The sequence below is a fragment of the Loxodonta africana genome, chromosome 16 (genome assembly GCF_030014295.1).
Source record: "Loxodonta africana isolate mLoxAfr1 chromosome 16, mLoxAfr1.hap2, whole genome shotgun sequence".
In the NCBI taxonomy this organism is placed as follows: domain Eukaryota; kingdom Metazoa; phylum Chordata; class Mammalia; order Proboscidea; family Elephantidae; genus Loxodonta; species Loxodonta africana.
In genome coordinates this window covers 35,482,329-35,505,350 of record NC_087357.1, presented here as the reverse complement: position 1 = coordinate 35,505,350, position 23,022 = coordinate 35,482,329, and the positions used below count along the sequence as shown (strand labels likewise).

The 23,022-nt window shown below is 40.7% G+C and overlaps 1 protein-coding gene across 3 annotated transcripts in view; it reads right to left on the bottom strand.

Moving 5' to 3' along the window:
- The window catches only part of HPSE2 (heparanase 2 (inactive)), a 704,249-nt gene that overhangs the window by 26,716 nt on the left and 654,511 nt on the right, over positions 1-23,022 (bottom strand). For all 3 annotated transcript variants that reach the window (XM_010589074.3, XM_064269462.1, XM_064269463.1), the window contains one exon: positions 1,976-2,121. In XM_010589074.3, coding sequence (XP_010587376.2) covers positions 1,976-2,121 — 146 coding nt within the window. The remainder of the gene's footprint in view (positions 1-1,975; positions 2,122-23,022) is intronic.

Genomic DNA, 23,022 nt, shown 5'->3' with positions numbered 1-23,022 from the left:
ACTGACAGAAGCACAGTGACACCATTTTCCCGGAAAGGCCCTGGAGTGACTTCCCACAGAAAGCAGGGGGAGCTGGTAGCGTAGAGAGAGAAATCTTGAATCCAGATAATTTTAGTACTTTGTCTGAGGTCTCAAGCTGGCAAATGGCAGAACTCTTAACCACTTCACCATACTGCCTCCTTCTGGCTGAGGTGAAATCAAAGGGGAAGAGAGCTACAACTATAAGCCAGTAGTAACGTCTGGATGTCCTATTTCTTCATTCATTCATCAAACATTTACTGAGAACTTCTTCAGACACTAAGACTACAAAATTATTAGACACTAAGAATACAAAAATGAAGAGACGCTGGCCCTGAGTTCATGATATACTCAGAATATTACTGACAACTTTCCATGAGAACGTTAAAGAGCATTAGGGTGAAAATTGGAATAAAACTATGTAAGGAGTCCTCAGGGAGGCCACCCAAGTCCTGTTAAGCCCATGGCTACTGAATTTTTTCCCTGGGCTCTCAGACTAGTAGAATAAAGGCCACAGACTGATGTGTTTTCCAACACGGACAGAAGGTGCCAAGAGTAATTTTTCTCTCTTGAGACAGGGGTCCACTTTTTGGGTGGTTACCTCGAGGCTGGGCAGAGACAAGGAATACAATGTTTCCTTGTGTGGTGATCAGATAACTCCAGGCCAAGGCCACAAAGCAGTCACTCTCTGTCAGGTATTGGACTGAGCTTCCTGCTGAGCAAAAGAGATGTTGAAAACCTTTTGGCCTCTGCCCAAACCAGTGGCCCTTCATCTACAATAGGCACTTGTATCTTCAGACAAGACAACTGGCCCCTGGCCTCCCTCTGTTCAGAGTGATTCTTTGAAAAATCTTATCATGATAAATTAATTGGCTTGGCTCCTCTCTCATCAAGGAAGGAGAAGGAGCGTCTGCTGTAACCTGACCACTCCGGGCTCTTTGTGCCATCCATTCCCCTTGATTAGCCCCTGATAGGCCAGAGGTGGAATAAAGGCTGGGCTGGAGATGCTTCCTGGCCCTTTCCTCTCTCTGAGATTTTCTCTGCATTAAGAGAAAGAGTTCTCTTTTCCAGGTCTGCCTACTCTGCCCCCTCAACAGGAAATGATGTAAGAAAGCCATGTTTGGTCTAATGGATTTTGCTTTAGATCCAGTTTAAAATTTTTACCTTATGGTCCTCATATTTTAAAATACTTTATCTGCCAAGATTTATTTGCTTACTGAAATTAATTTTCCTGTTTGTTTTAAAGACAAGTGTAATGACAACCAGTGCTTCAGATAAAAAAGAAACATTACCACACTGAGTTATATGTGCAGCCCAAATAAAGGAAATTCAGATTTTGTTCAGCATCTAAACTCTTTAAAGAGCTGAAGAGATCTTTGAAATTCTGAAAATGGTTCTAAAGCTGGCCTGCCTACCTTTGAGCCCTCATTTAGCTCTGGAGATGTTAGCTTGAGATGCTGGGGCTCTAGGTCTAAGGCTAGGCTTCTGTGGCATAGCTCCCCCTCATGTATTAGGTCTTAAAAAAAAAAAATAGACTCAGAAAATGTTGACTTGCTTCCTCAAGCTCTGCTGGTGGATCATATGAGTAGATTTTATAGCTCTCACCTTGGTTCAGGCTTGGGCACACAAAAAAGCCTCGTGAGCATTACATCAACTGGCAAAGAGAAATGCTAAAGAAAAATTTGTTGGATGAATAAGTAAGCAAAGCTTTTATGAATAAATCCTGTAAATATGAAAAAGGGAGTTTACTTGGAGAAAGGGCTATTTATCAGAGATTTTTTGAAACTCTGCAAAGAGCAGGTATAGTGATTCCAGAGGCACTTTTCAACTAAGGAAGATTAGTCACCAGTGAGCGCTAAGTCTTGAAGAGGTCTCAAACAACACAGATTCTACAAGGGGCTTGAAGCCCGAAGCTCCTGGGAAGTGGTCGTTCTGTCCCATCTCTATGAAGACTTACTTGTGGTGGTTTGTGCAGTGAGCATAAATCCTTAGTTTGTCCCGGATCACTCGGCCTGGCCGTGGCTTCCGCTGGAGCCCAGCCACGTGCACGGCCAAGACTTTGGGGCCGATCAGGCGCTTGTAAAGAAGAGAAAGCCAGTAGTCCTGAGGAGAACAGAGAGACAGAGTGTCAGGGAGAGAACACACCTTCAGGTGTTCTGAATAAACACAACAGATACAAGCCAGAAACCACTCCTTACCACCACTTACTCACAACCAACGAGACCCTAACCATGTAAGCATGGTCACCCCAACGAGACCCTAACCATGTAAGTAAGCATGGCCACCTCAGCTGTGGGTTCATAATGAAGTGAGCGCTCTCTAAAGTGACGATTTCCACTGACTGAACGGGGAAGCATGAAGTGGGGCAGGCCCAGAGTAGTATATGAACAAATGAACAAAATTTTTTCACTTACGAAATAACAACCAGTTTGGGCCTTAAATTTGAGCTTTATTTTTCTACAGCTTTACTTTCCATGCTGGTTGATGATTTCTGTTTAATTGTAGAATGGAAGATTTCCAGTCCTTGGGGTTGTCACCAATATGAGCATCCAAAATGTCATTTTCCAAATATTGTCACTAAAGTCTACTAGCATGATGGGAGGGAAATGAAGATTTTCCAGGCAGGATCCCAGAGTCTTCAATGTCAGAGCCAGAAAAAAAAAAAAAAAGGAAAATGTTTGCAAACCATGGTGCTAATTCTTGGTCATCCTCAATAATTCTAAAATAAAAAGAATAATTCTAAACTAAAAAAAAAATATGAAGCTTTTAACCACTCCAGGGTCCATTTATAACTGACCAATAATTATCCTATATGAAACCCATACATTTATCCAAATTTACAAAAGCCTACCTACCACCACCTTAATTTGTATTTTCATATTTGCTATCACATTTTATATTTGTATTTGACACAAACATAAAATTTGCATTTGTATTGTGACTTACTTTTTCACTTAACATTATTTCCCATATTCATCCAGGCCATTACATGTACTTATAGTTCATTCATTTTCTGTGTCGTATACTTCATTGTGTGAACATGCCACAGTTAATTTATCCATTCCTCTGCTGATGGACATTTCGGTTGTATCCAGTTTTCTCTTCTTTTTTTGCTATTATAAACAATGTAGCTTTGAACATTCTTGTTCCTGTTTCATAATACACAGGTGAAGAACTCTAGAGGAGTGTTCCTCTAACTGTGACTGAGGACCAGCAGCCATATCACCTTCGCACTTCTTAGAAATGTAAATTCACAGACTTCACCCCAGACCTACTGAACCAGAATCACCAGGGCTGGGGCCCAGACATTGTATAGCTCTCCAGGTGATTCTGAGGCCATTCAAGTTTGAGGAGCACTGTTCTAAAGCACATACCTAAGAGTGGAATTTTTGTGTGATATATGGGTATACAAATATTCATCTTTACAGGATAATGCCAACTGTTTTCTAAAATGATTCCAATTATTCCAACTTACACCTCTCTCCAGCAGTGTCTGTATGAGTTCCACCTTGACCCATGTCCTTGCTAATACCTGTTACTTTCAGACTTCTTAATTTGAGTTTTTTTTTTTTTTATTTTTTTAGTGAGCATAAGAATTCTAGCTCTTTTCATGTGTTTTTGAAAGAAGTTCTCCCCTATGTCTAGGTCATAAAGATATTCCATATTTTCTTTAAAACTTTTAAAGTTATTTTCTTTCATGGTTAAGTCTTTAATCCACCTAGTATTGATTTGGAGGTGTGGTGTGAGGTAGATATCTAATTTCATTTTTTCCCATGCTGATAGTCAATTGTACCAGCATCGTTTATTAAATAGCCTCTCCTTTCTTTAGTGGCCAGCAATGCCATCTGTGTCATCTTACCAAACTTCCATGTATTAATGCATCTGTTTCTGGGTTCTCTGTTCTGCCCCATTTTTCTGTCCCTGCACCAATACCACATTGTTTTAATTACCGTTGTTTTATAATATGTCTTGAAATCTGGTAGAGCATATTCTTCTCTCTTATTCTTCCAGAATAGCTTGGGTATTCTTGGGCCTTTACTCAGCCATAGATATTTCAGAATCAGATTATCAAGTTTCTAAAAAGATCTGTTGGGACTTTGGAATTGCATTAAATTTATAGATCAAATGAGGAGAATTTACATTTTTACGATATTGAGTCTTTTTATCCACATAAATATGAAAGGAATTGAAAAATCAACCCTTCTCGGAGAGGGAATTGTCTTAGTCATCTAGTGCTACTATAACAGAAATCCTACAAGTGGATGGCTTTAACAATGAGAAGTTTATTTCCTCGCGGGAAAGTAGGCTAGAAGCCCAAGTCCAGGGCATCAGCTCCAGGGGAGGGCTTTCTCTCTCTCTCTGTGGACCTTCTCATCAACCTTCCCTTCCCCTGACCGGCCTAGGAGCTTCTCTGAGCAGGGATTCGGGTCCGAAGGATGTGCTCTGCTCCCAGCACTGCTTTCTTGGTGGTATGAGGTCTCCCTGTCTCTCTGCTCACTTCTCTCTTTTATATCTCAAGAGATTGCCTCATGACACAATGCAATCTTCACTAACACAACTGCCGCCCATCCTCCCTCATTAACATCGTAGAGGCAGGATTTACAACATAAAGGAAAATCATAAAATACCAGGAATCATGGCCCAGACAAACTGATACACACATTTTGGGGGGGCACATAATTCAATCCATGATGGGAATCTTCCTTTTTTCCTTTCTTCCCTTCCTTTTTTTTTCTTCCTTCCTCCCTCCCTTCCTTCCTCTCTTCCCTTCTTCTCCCCACCCCTGCCACCAGTTGAAGGTGAAAGTTCACAACCATGTGATTTTTTTTTTTCTATTTAGAAATTATTCTAGATCTTTTATAATGAAAACAAATCTTAAAAGGAGAAGAAAACGTGGGAACATTTTTCTGAATGTTCAGAAAATCAGAAGTCAGAAGACATTTTATTTCTGGTTTTCTATTAACCATACAGGAAACCCTCGTGGCATAGTGGTTAAGTGCTACGGCTGCTAACCAAAGGGTTGGCAGTTTGAATCCGCCAGTCACTCCTTGGAAACTCTATGGGGGCAGCTCTACTCTGTCCTATAGGGTCGTTATAGGGTTGCTATGAGTCGGAATCGACTCAATGGCACTGGTTTTGGTTTTTGGTTGGTTATTAACCATACAGTAGTAAGCATGACAATAAGGAGAATCCAGCTTTAAGCCCCAAACTTGCTCTGTTGGCAGATTTAGTGATTTTCTACTACTAGCAAGGAGCACTTTCAAAGTACTTCTACATTCCTTTTCTCCCTGCCTGTCCTTTTGGTATTCTATAAAAACTATTTGTCATGGACCTCTTCGCTTCCATTTCCAAAAGTGTACATGGCTGACAAAAGCCTTCATTTCTTCTCCCAGTTCAAGAACAGTATGTCCATGTAAAGCATGTGGTCTAGGTAATAGCTATGTGTTTCTCCTGTGCTAAAGGCAAATGTTTACTTTTTGTTTTTTAAAATATTTGTTCACAATTAGTTCATATACATTATTGAAGTACACATATATTTGTATTAAAATTGTGTATATAGGTATATAAGCATGAAGTTGATAAACATAAAATTTAGGATAATGGTTACCTCGGCTGGGGCAGAAACTGGTGGTGTAGCGATTGAGAGCTATGGCCGCTAACCAAAAGGTTGGCAGTTCTAATCCACCAGGTGCTCCTTGGAAACCCTGTGGGGCAGTTCTAGTCTGTCCTTTAGGGTCACTATGAGTCGGAATCCATCAACAGCAATGGGTTTGGGCTTTTTTGTTTAGGATGGGGCAGAAGGAGTCAGGGAATGAGATAGCAAGAACTCATAGGTTGATGGAAGTTATCGATAATATTTTGGTTCGAGGTTGGTAGTAGATTCAAAGGTGCTGACTGTTTTATTTTGCTTTCAAAGTAATGTAATCATAGATCATCTTTCGTATGTATCAAATGATGTGTTAAAAAATAAAGGAAAAATTATGTATTTGTTTATTAGTACCTCCTTCATGAAGATACATCACTGATCCATCCCTAGCTGGCATCTCTTTGTATTGGTTTACTCAAAGGGAGCTGGGTTTATGCTGATTTGTTTTTAGTTAGTTTATCATAGTTCCATCTTGGAGGAATTTGGTCTGTAAGTCAGTTGATGGTAGACTGAAAACCAGGATGACTGTGATATTTTCACCTTTACTTAGCTCTGTGTACCATTTTCAGACTTCTCGCCCACGTTCTTCTATCAGTTCCCTATTTATCTTGCTCTTTTTAAAAAAACTCCATCCTCCCTCTCTTTCTCTCTGTTTGTTTCAGGACTTCAAGTAGGTTCATTGCGGTTCAAACCTCTGCTGAGAATTTACATTTCTAACAAATTCCTTGCTGAGAATTTGATTTCCACCACAGATACACTGAATCAGAATCCACATTTTAATAAGACACACAGCTGATTCTTATGTATAACTTCCTGGGAATTTGTTGGAAATGCAAATTCTCAGCAGGCGTTTGAACCTGAACAAACTGGTTCAAAGCCCTGCTTTGTTTATCTCTCTCCATCATGTAAATCAGCTCTCAACAGAATCAAATTATAATTTTTTTCTTCCCATTCCTTCCTCCCTTCTTCCCTCTCTCCCCCCTCTCTTTCTTTTGCTTTTATTTTACAAAGAATATGTGCCATCCAAATAATCATAAGTAAAACTAAACAAATGGAAAAATTAAAAAATTAAAACAATTGAATATTTCTTTAAAAATGACATGTAAAGGGAAAAAATCTTTATGCATAGGACAGGTAGGAAAAAATAAAGAATGCACCTACGTATCTAACAAAAATAGAAATTGTATGAAAGATGGACTATAATGAGAAGTTTTCAGACAATAAAAGTCACCAAGAAGGAAGGCAAATATAATGTTTTTTTATGTCAATAATAAAAAAATTCAAAGCAAAGAATGCGTTGTAATTTTGAAGGGACAGAGAGATACAGACAGACATTTTCTAAGTGTATCAGACATGAGAAGAGGCTGAAGACAAATAGTGTCCATTTATTAGTTGGAGAGGGAAAACTAATAACAGATGACACTAAAAAGACAGAGGTTTTAAATCTTTTCTTTTTCTTTAGTTATTTGTCAAAAAGTCAATTGCTGTCTAAAAGCTAGACAAGGCAGTATACGGAGGATGTTGAGCCAAAATGACTGGGAAAAGAGAAAGAAGCCAACAGAAAGTTGTAGAATTTTCTTGGACTAATCACTGGACCTCATGTGTTCTTTAAGGTCTAATACTGCCTTACTCATTCATTCCTATAGCCTAGTGCCTAGCAGAGTGCTAGAATACGTGTGTGTATTGGAATAGATATATAAAAGTTCTTTAACAATGTTGCTTATTCTTCTCTTTATTCCTTAAGGTTTCTTTTAACCTTATGAAAATAGTTATGTTCCAATATGTACACATAGTCTAGCCTATAGAAGGTGCTGTAGTTCAATTATGGAATGCTGACTATGCTTAAGGCTCTATGCAAGGCATTAGGGATACAGTGGTGAATAAGACAGACACAGTTCTTGCCATTATGAAGCTTATAATCAAGAAAGATAGATCTTAAGCAATGAGTTAGGCGATTAGTTATTTAATTTCAATAAAACCCCCAAAAACCAAACCCACTGCCGTCGAGTTGATTCCGACTCATAGCGACCCTACAGGACTTAATTTCAATAGTGCTAATTATTATGGAGGAATAGGGCAGGATTCAATAAGACCATGTAATAAAGGATGTGACCTAGTCTAGGGGTGAGGTCAGAGAAGGAGTCTCTCATGGATTGTACATTTAAGATTTGGGGAAAATGAGAGGAGAGGACCGTAAGTGTTACAGGGAAGAGGAAGAACATATACAAACACTCTAAGATGGGAAGGCACTTGGCATGTGTGAGAATCTGAAAGCAGACCAATTCAGCCAGAGCTCAGCAAGTGAAGGCAAGAGTGGGACAAGATGAGAATGGCAGGAGCGAGTTCATGTAGTGCCTGCTAAGGATTTTAGAATTCATCTTAAAATTCATGGGAAGCCATTGCAGAGTATTAATACTGGAAATGCCATTCAATTTACATTTAACAAGTTGACTTTCACAGCTGTGCATAAAATGGATTGGAGAAAACCATTTAAAAGGCTAGTTTAGGAAAAATATGATTATAGTTTTGATTAAGGTGGGGAGATTCAATTAAAGGGAAGAAAAGAGATTTGAGAGATATTTAGGAGAGAACTGATAGGACTTGGTGGTTGATTGATTGGATATAAAGAATGAGCATGAAGCAGGATTCATAGCCTTTTAAATGCTCAAATTCTTTTCTTTGGAGGATGGGATGGCTACTAGCAGCCCAGCAATGACAGCAGTATTTACCTTCTATTGTCAACCTCACCTCCTAACCTAACTCCGGCCCACAAAAATTCAGTGAAACTAAGTTCTGCCTGGGATAAATAAGTAAAGAATATGTCTAACAGCCGATATAATAAAACAGCAATAACCAACAAACTTGCATTGGTTGAATCTTTGCTGATGTGTCCCTGAAATTGAGTTCTGATATTTCTTTTTATCGTTTTTGTGTGCTGTCAAGTAGATTCCAATTCATAGTGACCCTATATAACACAGTAGAACTCCCCCATAGGATTTCCTAGACTGTAATCTTTACAGGGTCAGATCACCAGGTCTTTTCTCCCACAGAGCCGCCGCTGGTAAGTTTGAACCACCAACCCATGTTTTAGAAATATTTCATCTTTACTCACTTACTTATTGTTTCTTACATTTACTATTTGCTCTAATCTGGAGCTGGACAAAGGGTACCTGCTTTAGAGGACCAAGATCTGGTCCTGTTCCTGCTGTGCCTCTTTCCATGGGGCAAAAAGTCCACAGAGACAAGGGCATACATCCATCTGGAGTCAGTTTCCCTTTCCAGACCATGTTCTGAGTACCCAAACAAACAAAACAGACAAAAACAAACCCAGGATCCCAGAATTCCTGGCTCAAATAGCTCCAAACTTGTTTCTACAGTCTGCATGGGCCTCAGCCTGGATTCTGGCCTCCTGAAAGGGACCATATCTCTGGAATGTGGACCACTAGACCAGGAAGGTTGCAAGGGGTAGCTGTTTACAGAGGTGTGATCAGTGCTTAGCCTTGTGGACTGGGTTGTCTACACTGCATGCCCAAGGGACCCTTCCTGATATATAACAGAGCCAGAGGTGAGAAGAGGGAAGGCTGTCCTACATATATTAGGAAATGGACTGCTCTGCCCAACCCAGCGAGAGCTGTGAATACCTTAGTTAATTCTTTCATTCTACAAACATTTTCTGAGCACATGGTAGTGGTATGCAAGTTATCCTAGTAGGCCTTAGGAATATAAAACTGAACAAGACATCTTCCTGTCCTCAAGGACCTTAGGGGCAGAGACACATGTATATAACTCTGTATAAAACAAGGCTGACTGAAGTAAATACCACATGAACAGGAATCATTTGTGCTTCGGGAGCTCAGAAGAGGAAACAATTTTTTGCAATTGGGAGATTCTGGGAAGGCTTCTCGGAGAAGCAAAAGTAGGGAAGTAATTTGCTTAGAGTTGAAAGATACATTTTCAAATCATGGGAAGTTATTTATTGTCTCCAAACCTGAGTTTCCTCACAGGGGTTTAATAATATATCTGGAAACATCTATCATAGTGCCCGATACATAAAAGTACTTTAAAAATGTGGCTTATCCTTCTCTTTATTCCTTAAGGTTTTTTTTTTTTTTTTTTAACCTCATGAAAATAGTTATGTTCCAATATGTACACAGTTATGATTCGAGTTGCCCCAAAAACATACTTGGTATGTGTGTGGTGTGTGGGGGGGGGCAGGGGGTGAGGGGGTCTTAGGGATGGTTGGAAGGGAGCTCCTTGAGATCAGAGCTTATCTTTGTATCCTCAGTGCCTGTAAACATAGATATGGGTACTCAATAAATGTTCTCTGGCTGAGTGAATGAATGAATGAAGATTCACCTCGTGAAGTTGATGGGAGGGCTTCCAGGGATGCATGGGAGTGAAACCGCAAGGTACAAAGTAGAAACTTCATGGTTTTCCTGAGCACTGAGAGACCTTGCAGCAGGTGCCTTAAGCTTGTTAAATCTCAATTTTTTCTGCTTCTGGAAGTACACATGTGCTGAAGTGTGACAGCGGAATGGCCAATAGTTTCCCTCCATGGAGCCTCTTATGTGACTTCCAAAGTTAAAAAAACCTTGTTACTCTATTAGCACAAATGCTACATCAGTAGCCGCCACTCTTCACCTAGATATCCGACCTTGGAGAGCCAAGAAGAAGTGAAGTGGAACATCACCGTTGGTGTTTGCACTAGATGTGGCCATATGCCAGAGCTAACATGTAAGGGGAAGAGCCCTGCTGCTCCGACTTCCTCCGCAGAGAGGGAGCGGCAAGGCAGAGCCAGAAAGTTTCCATGTGACTAAAACATCTTTAGAAATTCTAAAAGCTACAATTTTCCCTGCTGCCCTCTCTAGAGGAAATGAAATCTCCTCCAGCCCATTTTTCTCACCTCCCTACTTAAAACTGTCAAATGGCTTCCCATTGCTTGCAGGCTAGAGATTGAAGACCAGGGTTTTAAATACAAATTGGCCCCTTACTACCTTGCCTTTCTCTACCTGACTTTTTATGCTCAAGCACATTGATCATTTTTCACCCTCCCACCACAGACAGGGACTCCCTGTTTCTCCAATTACCTCCTACTCCTACCCCTCCTCTCCCAACACACACACACACACACACACACAGACACACACACACACACCCCTTTGCTAACTCTTAACTCAAGATGTTAGCTCAAGGATCGATCACTTTCCCAGTGAAAGCTTCCTGGACCACTGCTACTCTCTGCTGAGGCTAAGTCCCATTTCTCTGTTATATTTTCTCATAGAACTGTTTCTTTTCTTTAGGACACTTGTTTCAGTTTGTATTTACACATTTATTGGTAGGATTATCTACTTTATGTGTCTCTCCCCTTCTTGACTATAAGTTCCATGATGATGGGGCTATGTTTTCTCACAGCTGTATCCCCAGAGCCTAGCACAGAACGTAAAACATTCAAGTGCTCAATAAATAAATAGGAGGGCCTGTGGTTGTTTTTAGGTGCCATCGAGTCAGTTCTGACTCATAGCGACCCTATGAGCAACAGAATGAAACACTGCCTGGTCCTGTGCCATCCTCACAGTCATTGTCATACTTGAGCCTATTGTTGCAGCCACTGTGTCAATCCATCTTGTTGAAGGTCTTCTTCTCTTTGGCTGACCCTCTGTTTTATCGAGCATGATGTCCTTCTCCAGGGACTGGTCCCTAGTGATAACATGTCCAAAGTATGTGAGACGAAGTACTTCTTCCAAGACCAATTTGTTCATTCTTCTGGCAGTCAATGGTACATTCAATATTCTTCACCAACACCATAATTCAAAGGGACCAATTCTTCTTTGGTCTTCCCTACTCATTGTCCAGCTTTTGCATGCATATGAGGTGATCGAAAATACCATGGCTTGGGTCAGGCGCACCTTAGTCCCCATGGTGACATTTTTGCTCCTTATGTTGAGGTGCAATCCATATTGAAGGCTGTAGTCTTTGATCTTCATGAGTAAGTCTTCAAGTCCTCTTTGCTTTCAGCAAGCAAGGTTGTGTCATCTGCATATTGCAGGTTGTTAGTGAGTCTTCCTCCAATCCTGATGTCACATTCTTCTTCATTTGGTCCAACTTCTTGCATTATTTGCTCAGCATACAGATTGGATGAGTATGGTGAAAGGATACAACCATGATACACACCTTTCCTGATTTTAAACCACGTAGCATCCCCTTGATCAGTCTGAATGACTGCCTCTTGGTTTATATACAGGCTCTTCTTTCTTCGTTATAATGAGGAGGGCCTAGAGGTATCCATTTCCCCTTTGGTCTGGCTCCCTGCTCCTTGCCTCTCTTACTCAGTCTTATCTACAGCTGGACTTCAGGTAATGTACTTTGAAAAGAAAGTTACAGAATTTTTCTGTACTCAGCCCCACCAATCTTAGACCTGGGTAAATGTTGGAGGCAGCACTGACTCAGTTGGGGCTCCATGTAGTGGCAAGTGGCAGCAATGAGGGACTTCTAACCCTCTACAATGAAAGATGATGCCCAAACCAGAAAATTAAGCAGAATGGATGGCCACCAAACCTCTAAATCAGAACTGCAGCCCATAAAGTCATTACATGAAAAGGGCCTGAAGTACTGGGTTGTGAAGTCGGAATTCCAGGCATACAGCATAGGAAAAAATAGCAAGCTTGTATTGAGAGTTATAAAGACATGCCTTCATCTACTCACTGGGACAAGGTAGGTGATGTGTTCTGGGTTCAAAAAGCCAGGGGCAGACCTGATAGGTTTGCCATAAAAAAATACTAAACTATATGCTTGCAATGAGCATTATTTTTTGCAAAAAAATTAATTTGAACTATTCTGTTCCAACAACTTGAATGGTGAGACCATGAAGCTCTAGAATACCAATGAAACATTTCCCAGTTTCTATTATCAAGAGTGAATTACTAGAAATGACCTTTCATGAGAATAACTTGGCTCCATGCAGCAAAACTTTAAATTGCTGCCTACCTTTGACCCAACAATTCCACAATTTATTTCAAAGAAATAATCATAGATAAAGGTTTATCTGTAAGATGGTTGTAGTGGCCATTGTTGGTTTTGTGGCCTAATATCAATTTCTTTTCCTTCTGGTTATAGCATCTGGATTTTCTTTTTGGAAATGACTCAGCCACACAGTTGTATGTTGTTCACCAAGTTTCTCTGATCTCTCCTGAGGTAGGCAAGTGATCATATTAGGCCAATCGGACTTTCTCTCCAAGGAATCTGAAAACTGAGTGGTGTGGCCAAACAGATGGAAAGTGGTTGGAACAGATTAATTTTGTTCTATGGAGTGGCACCTTAAGGAGACTTCATTGGTCCTGCCCTCTGGATCCTCTGGGTTGCCCTGGATCCTCTGCTTCCCGAGATGGATGCTTTAGCTTTTTCAATTACCCTATTTATTCTCTGCTTAAGCTAGCTAGGAAACCTTGGTGGTGTAGTAGTTAAATGCTACAGCTGCTAACCTAGAGGTCGGCAGTTCAAATCCGCCAGGTGCTCCTTGGAAACTCTATGGGGCAGTTCTACTCTGTCCTATAGGGTCGCTATGAGTCGGAATCGACTTGACTGCACGGGGTTTGTTTTTTTTGGTTGAAGCTAGCTAGATTCCCTCCCTCCCTCTTTTTCTTATGACCAAAGAATCTTAATTGGTGCTTTGGCCACCACAGCACTGTTTTTAATGAGAAACCCCCCCGAAAACAATGAAATATTCAATAAATAAATTAGTGGGTAACAACTTACGGATGAATAGCTGCATTACTTGAGTGTGGTGAAGAGCGAGTGAGATGGGAGCTGGGAAACTGCCTCGCCCTGTCCTGGCAGGTTAAATGTTTTCCTCTTGCTCATAAATATTTTCTTCCTTTAGTGCTTGATTATTTAGGGCATGATTATTGCCCAGGAAGCAGGAGCGAAGGAAAGCTTCCTTCCTAGTGCCTGTCGCCCCTAAATATTCCTTCAGCTCCTCTCAGAACACTGTGAGCATCGGTGGCTAAGTAATGCTGGGATAATCAGGAAAGCCCCTTAATGTGACTCACAGCTTTCACTTGGAGTTGGTCAGACCAAGTAACTTGTGAGGCAGTCACTGAAGATTGGCTTAAATGAAGTGGGTATCTCAGGTAGAGTGTTCTTATGTGAGTGACAGGCCTGTTGGCAGAGAGGATTGTCTCACTCAGGAGACCTCTTCTACATGATTTTTCCAGCTATACTGTGGGTGGCAGTAATTGGAGTTAGACTAGTTCAATTTTAGCACTTCACAAGGGAAACCACCACCTTGGCAAGTTTCTGTCCCTCTAAACTGTAGGATCCTTATCTGTAAAACTGGTATAATTCTTGCGTCTACTTCTTGAGGTTGTTGTGAGGATTAACCAGATCCCACAGGTAAAGAGACCAGCCCAGGGCTTGGTGAGCAGAAGACATAATTAGCTGATGTTATTATTAACAATCATCTTCTGTAAACACTTGTGCTTATATGTATCGCATCTGAATATATTCACAAAAGGATGGATGATGGGGAAAGCAAGGCTCAAGGCAGATAAGACATGACTCAAACAGCTAACTAACCAAAAGAGAACAAGTAGTGGATAAAGTATTTATGGGGGAAAAATGCAAGAAAAAGAGGAAGTAGGCAAAAACAAAAACAAAAAAACTCCAAAACAAATAAAAAATAAAACAAAACAAATGTAAGTAAATAGTTTACATATTCTATGAAACCCAGGGACCAGTTATATCCATGTACCCAGACTTATACTAGAAATAAGTGAAATTAGAAGGACTTTTTTTTTTTTTTAAGTGTACTTTAAATGAAGGTTTACAGAGCAAACTATTTTCTCATTATACAATTAATACACATATTGTTTTGTAGCACTGGTGGCCACCCCCATGACATGTCAACACTCTCCCCTTCTCGACCTTGGGCTCCCCATTACCAGCTTTCCTGTCCCCTCCTGCCTTCTTGTTCTTGCCCCTGGGCTGGTGTACCCATTTAGTCTCGTTTTGTTTTATGGGCTTGTCTAATCTTTGGCTAAAGGGTGAACCTCAGGAGTGACTTCATTACTGAGCTATAATGGTGTCCAGGGGCCATACTCTTGGGGTTTCTCCAGTCTCTGTCAGGGCAGTAAATCTGGTCTTTTTTGTGTGTGTGTGTGTGTGTGTGTGTGAGTTAGGATTTTGTTCTACATTTTTCTCCAGCTCTGTCTGGGACTATTTATTGTGATCCCTGTCAGAGCAGTCAGTGGTAGTAGCTGGGCACCATCTAGTTGTGCTGAACTCAGTCTGGTAGAGGCTGTGGTAGTTGTGGTCTATTAGTCCTTTGGACTAATCCTTCCCTTGTGTCTTTGGTTTTTTTCATTCTCCTAGAATGACTTTTTGACTAGGTATTATTACTATTATTATTCAACATTTGCTGCGCATCTATGATGCACTAGGTGTGGGTTTACTATTAGCTTCACCAAAAGAATTTGGTCTTTGTCCATGGCTCCTGAGAGATGACCTCTAAGCCTTTGGAATTTCCCCAGTGATTAAAGTGTCTTTGATGAAGCCTCCAAACCACATCTGAGGGTTTATACTAATAAATTGACTAAGGTGGGGTCTGGCCAGGCCAGAAAGAGCACCCTATGATATCAGCCACCCTCAGGGGAGTGGGGGCTGATTCAGTCAACCATGCCTACATAATGAGGCCACAATAAAGGCTCTGGACATGGAAGCCCTGTGTTGGGAACACTCCCAGACCTTGCCCTATGCATCTCTTCATTTGTATTTTTTGCTATAGTAAAACTCTAATTGTAAGTATAGCACACTCCATGAGTTCTGTATGTTGTTCTAGTGAATTATCTAACCAAAGAGAGTAGTGGAAGCCCAGCAGATGAGAAGCGAAGGGGCTGGGGACCCCCAAGATTTCACTGGTATCCTGAGGGAGTAGAGGGAACCTCCAAATTTGTAGCCAGCAGGTCAAAGTGAGAGTGTCATGGGGACTCCCAAGCTTGTGACTAGTGTCTGAGATCTTGGGCAAATTTAGCAGACTGGAGGACTGTGCCCTTTAACTTATGAGCTCTGACCTAGCTCCAGGTTGTTGGGGTCATAGGAAGAAGTGCTGCATGTGCAGCCCGTGTCAGAACAGAAGTGGAATAGATTTCAACTGATTTGATTGATCAACACAGTTTGGTGTCGGAAAGTGGGGATTTAATATATCCTTGCAACTGGGCAAATAGAAATAACTAAAAATAACTCACACTTTGAAGAACTTATGGGTTAGTTGGCCAAAGCCACATAAGTCTCTAAGCAGAGTTCGCGAGTCGACCCTGAGAGCCCAGATTTCTTTCCTTACTTGAGTCATCCTTTGCATGCTGGTAAGCAGAGGAGTGCAATCCCTTGGGGGGCTTGAGCAAGGTCTTCTCATCCAAATAGCCTTTCCCTCCTTTTATCATCTAATCTGGTCTGTACCAAAAGTATTTGTACTAGTCAGGAAAGTTAAAGTGCAAGTGAGGTGCTTAGAGAAGATGATTTGTAGTAATGCATTGCCTTCTATATAGCCTACATAAGTTGAGCCAGTGCAGAAATTTCTAGAAGGGCAGTTGGAGAGAACTTGGCCCACTCCTTTGTCCAGGGTAGCATGATGCTAGCACTTTTCTGACTATAAAGAGGAGAGTCGAGTCTGTGAAGTCAGCAGCAGATTTTACCGTAGCTTTAAGTGTAAAATTTTTTTACACTTAACAGGTCAATAGCAGGGTCAGCCAAAATGACCCCACCAGAGGAGACATTTTCTTGACAGGCACTCTGACGAGGTCAGAGGGTCCAGAACACAAAAGTGAAGGTAGTTTCACTCAGACAGCTCCAGGAAAGCCTGTAGAACATTGCATTGTCCCCAAGCTATTTTTATAGCCCCTTCAATTTTTGGTAATGGGTTCAATTAAAGAATTAAGCTGTATCTGAGTAGCAGCAATATCCATGAGAGCCAATTTGGACTCGTCCTTGGAAAACAAGCTACAGACCACATCTTTATTGTGCACTCATTAAAAAATATGTGAAAAAAAAAAAAAAGTCAGAGAAAAATGTTTTCCTGCTTTGGAGACTTTAAAAAAAGCATTTAATTTAATCTGGCACGCATGGCTGACTCTGAAATGGCTACAATGTGTAACCGGTGGGAAAGCATGACTGAAGTCATTCTATCAATCTACCCTCTGCAGGACAATACACCCAGAACTCAACTGGGGATAAGGAGAAGGGCTATCTCCCTTTACTTTTTCTGAACACTGGAGAAGAGTTTTCTATGCTTGAGGCACTTCTGAGTTCAGAATCCTTCATAAGGGAAAAAAAAGGCTGGCTGCAGATAACTAGGCCAGTCTTTCCATCTCTTGCCTCGTTCCTGAGCAGAGCTTAAATTGCTAGGCGGCCCACAACATACAGCCACTAAGGTCATCTACAGAGAGATTGAAAAATCAGATTTTCAGAAGATGGTCCCAAATAGCCTCATATTTCACTTTTTTAAATGTAGAAATATTCTTTCTGTGTTTTTATGGGGTCTATTAAGGTTCTCGGGACTCCAGGTCTCTGCAATACAAGACACATACTTGAATGGATCCCGGTCTCACAATAAAGTGAGCTTCAAGGTACAAGATAAGATCCATCCTTCACGAAGAAACTGTGTATCACAATGGTTTTTAAGATATTTTCATTGATATTAGTTTTATGTGATTCTTGAATTATAGTTGACTTGGTAATCTCCAAAGTATATTATTACACCCTGAAGCCAGTGCATGAGTGTAGAAATACGAATAAGAAAATGAAGAATCAAGCTGGGGAGAGACAGAGAATCTTTGTTGCCCTCCACATGCTATAACGGTTGCTGATAGGTACTTTGCTGTTTAAGACGAACAAAGGAGTATATGAGATGTTTGAGGCAGTTCTAAGGAGAGAGAAACTAGGTCTTGTGGAATAAAGTCCACTGCCCTCAGGGAACCATGAAAGGAGGAAACAGAGGCAGTGGAGAGAAAAGGCATTAAGATCTGCTTCTCATTCCGAACTTCACAAATAGGTATTATTATGGGAACCATTTTGTTGGTACCAAGTGAAGAGGGGCTCTGGTAATTGAGTGGCTCACCCATACTGCCAAACTGGGTAATTCCCAACAGAAAATACAGTAGAAGGGAAATTAACCACAGCGGTCATCCATACAACAGGATTTTCATGGGTTGTGGCTCAATTCTTCCTACACAGATGCTATTGGGAAGGTTTTCATTTTCAGCCATCACCTTGTCCTTACTATTCAGGGAGTGATTAAGGGTTAGTGACAGTAAGAGTTTGGAGCAGGTACTTTCCCTTATTCTTAATAAATGTAAATGGGAAGTCACAGTAACAACTCATTAACATTGATATGTTCCTACACAACTCCCCAAATATTAGAAATCAATCATTACAAACTTAAAGAGCTTAATTTATCGGGCTTCATAGGCTTTGTAGAAGGAAATATTAGTTGATGGAGAAATTGGAAGGAATAGCAACTTTGGCACAAAAATCCAGAATGAAATAGAATATGGGCCCTTTGAAATGTGCAGAATTTTCTAAGTTCAAAGTGAAGTCCAGTTCCAGAAAACTGCCAGCAGGAAAACAGCTTACTGAAGCCTGAATGAAGACATTAGTATAAATCTCATCACATAATTTGATAATTCTGACATTTGCAAAAGCATAAGGATACAAGTCTTGAGTTGTGTAAAATCAAAGTCTCCACACAAAATGAGCTGGATGGAAAATTTTATTCTAACTTTGCTCTGATCACCATTCCTCAGTTTTAAGTGCCAGCAATTGTTTCAAAGTATGACTGAGATGCTGAAAATGTGTTTACAATTTCACTTCTGATTAGGAATTAAAGTCTATGCAGTACATGTTTATTACCTGGTCTCATGTCACATTAGAGAAGTTCCCTTTTCAGTTAGAACGGAAAAAATTGGTAGAGCCCCCTCCTACCTTCTCTACCTCCTCAGCCCAAGAGGAAAAAAAAAAAAATTTTTTTTTCCAGATGTTCTTGACAGAAATAGGATCAGAAAGCCTAGTAGGTTAGGGGCTTTTCATAGTATTTGAAGTGTTTCTTTTAGCAAAGTCAAGGGCTTCTCCTCCATCCCTACTTTCTCTCAATTTCCCAACACCATAGCCCTTTCTTGGTGCCAGGGCCAGCTTCACGGGCATCCAAACTGTGCAGGACCCTGTGCTCAAAAGAGCCGCTTATTCAATGTAATGTTTTACTGTTGCCATCTTGAAATTCTTAGTAATTTAATCTTTGAACTTCTGTTTTGTAAGTGAAGTCCAGTGGGACAATGGAGCATGCACTTGAGCAGAGGAGATGTGTACATTATGCATGTTCTTGGTTCCTTGCTACCCAATTAACACAGTGTTTGTGATGCACCATGAACACAGAATTCTGGTGGACCCATGAATTGTAGGAGTTTAATGAGACTCAAAGTGAGTACAAGGTTAAGTGTGTCACATCTACAACTCAGTAAGTGGGGAAAGAAGACCGACAGCCTCAAGAAACCATGCTCTGTGTTCACACCAGAACTTGTTTCCAACATGGGAAAAAGAAATGGCATTCTAAGAACCGTGAATGACCAAGGAACCTTATCATATCCTGTCTTATTCATGTTACCTCCTGGTATTAGCCAGTCACTTTTGCTGAAAATCATAACATAGAATGAAGGAAAAGATAGGGCAACCCATATTCCCTTTTCCTTTCAGTCCTTCCTTACTTATCAGTAAGTCCAAGGCAGAGAGTGTTGGTAGCATGTGCGCATATCAAGAAGTGAAATAAAAACAGTTGACTTGATTTTGTGGAGTGTTTCTACTGTCATGATAAGAATGAAATACATATGCATGTACAAACTATGAAATATGAATTGTGTACTCTCGGTAGTTAAATGTTCTTATATTTGTACTAAATCTTGAACTGCACAATATAAAGATGAATAGTAAAATGCATGGTAATTATTTAAAATTTTCATTCTTCTTTACTTAGAATGACATTAAATAGCAAATGAATAGCACCATGACAAGTCCAGAAAGAGACTGTGGAAGAAAGGAAAAAAATTCACATTTTAGTACCTTTACTGGCACTTTTCCCTTGCTTTTTGAAGTAGAGATTCCACATTTTCATTTTGTACCAATTCCTACAAATTGTGTAGCTGGCCCTGTTCAGTCCTGGTTTTCTTAACAATATAATAGCATCACAATATTCCCTTCCTCTTGTTACATATTTCATGGGCATATATCATAAAATGGGGCGGGGTCACAAAAATAGAAGAGAGGTTTATGAACTGGTTGCTATGAGTCAGAATCGACTCGACGGCAATGGGTTTGGGTTTTACTGAAAGTCAGGCCTAAGGGAGATCTTAACGCCTTTTGACTATTAAAGGAAAAGCCATAGAAGGTGAGCAGAAAAGATGGCAGCTGCAAATTAAGGGATATTGGAGAAGAGAGTTTGATGGGTGAGACCCACAAGTTTTAGAAACAGCAAACAGGCTTGTGGACTCCTCTAGTGACCAGAAGCTACCGAGTCTATAGATCTCAGAGGGCAGCAAGTGAAATATGGGGTAGGGGGCGGGTTGGCGTCATGTGAACTCAGTACGGTAAGACTGGCAGAAAGACTCTTCAATATTCCACCCCCATAAAAGAATTCAGGAATTTGGCAGCATGAGGGAAGCAGTGTTTGGCAGCTTTTAACACCAACCATGGAATAATGCTGCAACTGAAATTTTTTTGTGTAATCCTCTGGTAAGAGTACCTATCCTGTATGTTAGACGTTCCCATGAGTGCAAGGCAAAATTACATGGAGTTGTCTAAGGACGCGTTGTCTAAGATAAAATTTCCCAACATTACACTCCCCCAGTAACCTCACAGAATAGGAAATGATGATTGCCCCCATACCTAAGGCAAAAAGTCCACAGCCTCAGAAGCTAGTTTCTACTCATCCTAGCCTTTTAGGATGGGCAGACATGGAGAACAATTATGCATGCTACTCAAGGTCCTGGGTGTCGGAAGAAGGTATAGGAGAAGAGTGGCTGTGGCAAGGAAGATCTCAGCTGTGTGGTATACAATGGTAAAAAGTAAGGTCTAGATAGAATCTTTGTCTTTTACTGTGAGCTGGTGTTTGCATGGGAGATGAGGGAAACTTATTCACATTTCTTATAAGGAAAACCATAACTTTGGTGTGGCTGTGAAATAGAAATATGTATAAATCATGTATACGAATGTCATTTCTTTTGCAGCATAAAAAGAAAACAATCCCATTATTATAGATGTATCAGACCAACTATGATGTAAGTTTTATTTTGATTACACCAACTCCTATATTAAATTAAACTCCTATAGTATAAAGTTCAGCACTAGTCATGGGGAACCAGTCTCATTCCAAAATCACATTTTTTAGGTTCAAATTTCAGTGCTGTGTTCAAGCAGCATGGCCATCTGCTCACGACTTCAAAAATAAATACAGAGAACATTGCTTCTAAAGGACCCGGAGGCTAAAATACAGAGCATGGTCATCATTAACTTTACAGATGGCACTAATGGGAAGAAGGGTGGGTTAGGAATTCCAACTAGGAATAAATGCACGGTAGAAGCCTGGAGAGAAAATCTTAACCATGGATATAAATGATGGAGAAGGACTGGTTTTATGTGGTTATGACTAGATTATGATTAAGGCTCACTGGGGCTAGAGGAAGGGTAGTGATGAAGGTGGTAAACATTTTCGAGGCCTGGCACTCTGGAAGGGCGTACTGAGCCTAACTGTGCTAATATCGATTCAAGTTCCTTGTAAAGATTTTTAGCCGGCTCATCCTGGCTTGGGTAGAGGCAGAAACAGTTTTTTCAGGGGAGCTCAAACCTTTTCTTTGCAGCTCTGTCCAGGAATCCTTGTGAAGTGCCTTGTTGATGTGATTTAAGATAACACCAACTTGAGGTTTGCATAAAGGGGAATAGAATGTAAAACTTGATCCCTTGGTTCATCTTTTCCCCTTAATCCTCTCCATCCAATCCACCTATAAGTTCTTTCAGTTCTACCTCTGAAATATATCTTTCATCAATCCCCTTCTGCCCTCTCCATTGCCATCACACTTTCTCAGCTGATCTACATAGCCTCCTATCTAGGGTCTTTGCTGTCACTCTTGCTCCTTTACAATGGGTTCTCCACAGAATAGCTAAGGTCGTCCTCCTAAAACTTAGATCATATCAGTTCCTTGTTCAATCCCTTCGCTGGCTGCCCATTGTTCTTAGACTAAAATCCAAGCTCCTTAAACTGATCTTCAGGCCCCGTATGATCTGCCTCCTGCCTAGATCTCCAACCTCATTTCATATTGCCCTTCTTCTACATCTTAACACTTAGCTTTCCTCTCTGTTCTGTGACTCCTCTGAACCTGTATTGATATAAGCCGCCTGCACAGGAAAGCTCTTTCCCTAGGTCTTTTTGAGGCTATCTCATTCTCATCCTTAAGTCTCTGTCTAAATGTCCCTCCTTAGAGACTTACCTTTACCACCTTATCTAAAATAATTCCTTCCCCCATCTCTCCAATCCCTATAGCATTTATCACGATCTCTAGTCATTTTCTGACGTGTTTATTTACTTATTTATCTCTCTCCTAAATAGACTTTGAGCTCCTTGAGAACAAGAGATCATGTCTTGGTTTCTTCACAGCTATATCCCCGAACCTAGCACAGTGTTGTCACAATGCTACCAAAAAAACCCAATCCCACTGCTTTTGAGTTGGTTCTGACTCATAGCAACCCTATAGGAAAGAGTAGAATCACCCTGTAGGGTTTCCAATGGTGTAAATTTTTACAGAAGCACACTGCCACATCTTTCTACTGAGGAGCAGCTGGTGGGTTCAAACTGCCAACTTTGGGTTAGCAGCTGAGTGCTTTAATCACCGAGAAACCAGGTGGCCAAGATGTGGTGGTCTGCTTCTGTATGGATTACAGCCTTGGAAATCCGAGGGGCAGTCCTACTCTGTACTATAGGGTCAATATGTGTTGGAATTGACTTGATGGCAATGGCACAATACTGGCACTCAGTAAATATCTGAATATCCAAATCATTTCCTGTCACAAAGCTACTGCAGTGTCCAGGTTATTTTAACACCAGGCTTCTGAATCCTATGGCCACTCCTAGGGAATGTATCTATAGCCACAGAGCTGGACAGTAAAACTAACTATGTTTTCAAGCTTCCAAGTTGCTTAGCTGAGGCTCTTCAGAGGTGGGGCAGGTGGACATCCTGTACAGTGAGGTGATCTCTGAACCTATGAACCTTCTCTTATAGCAGTGGCGGCTTGGAAAAAGAACAATTATCATTATGCATATATATATTTTT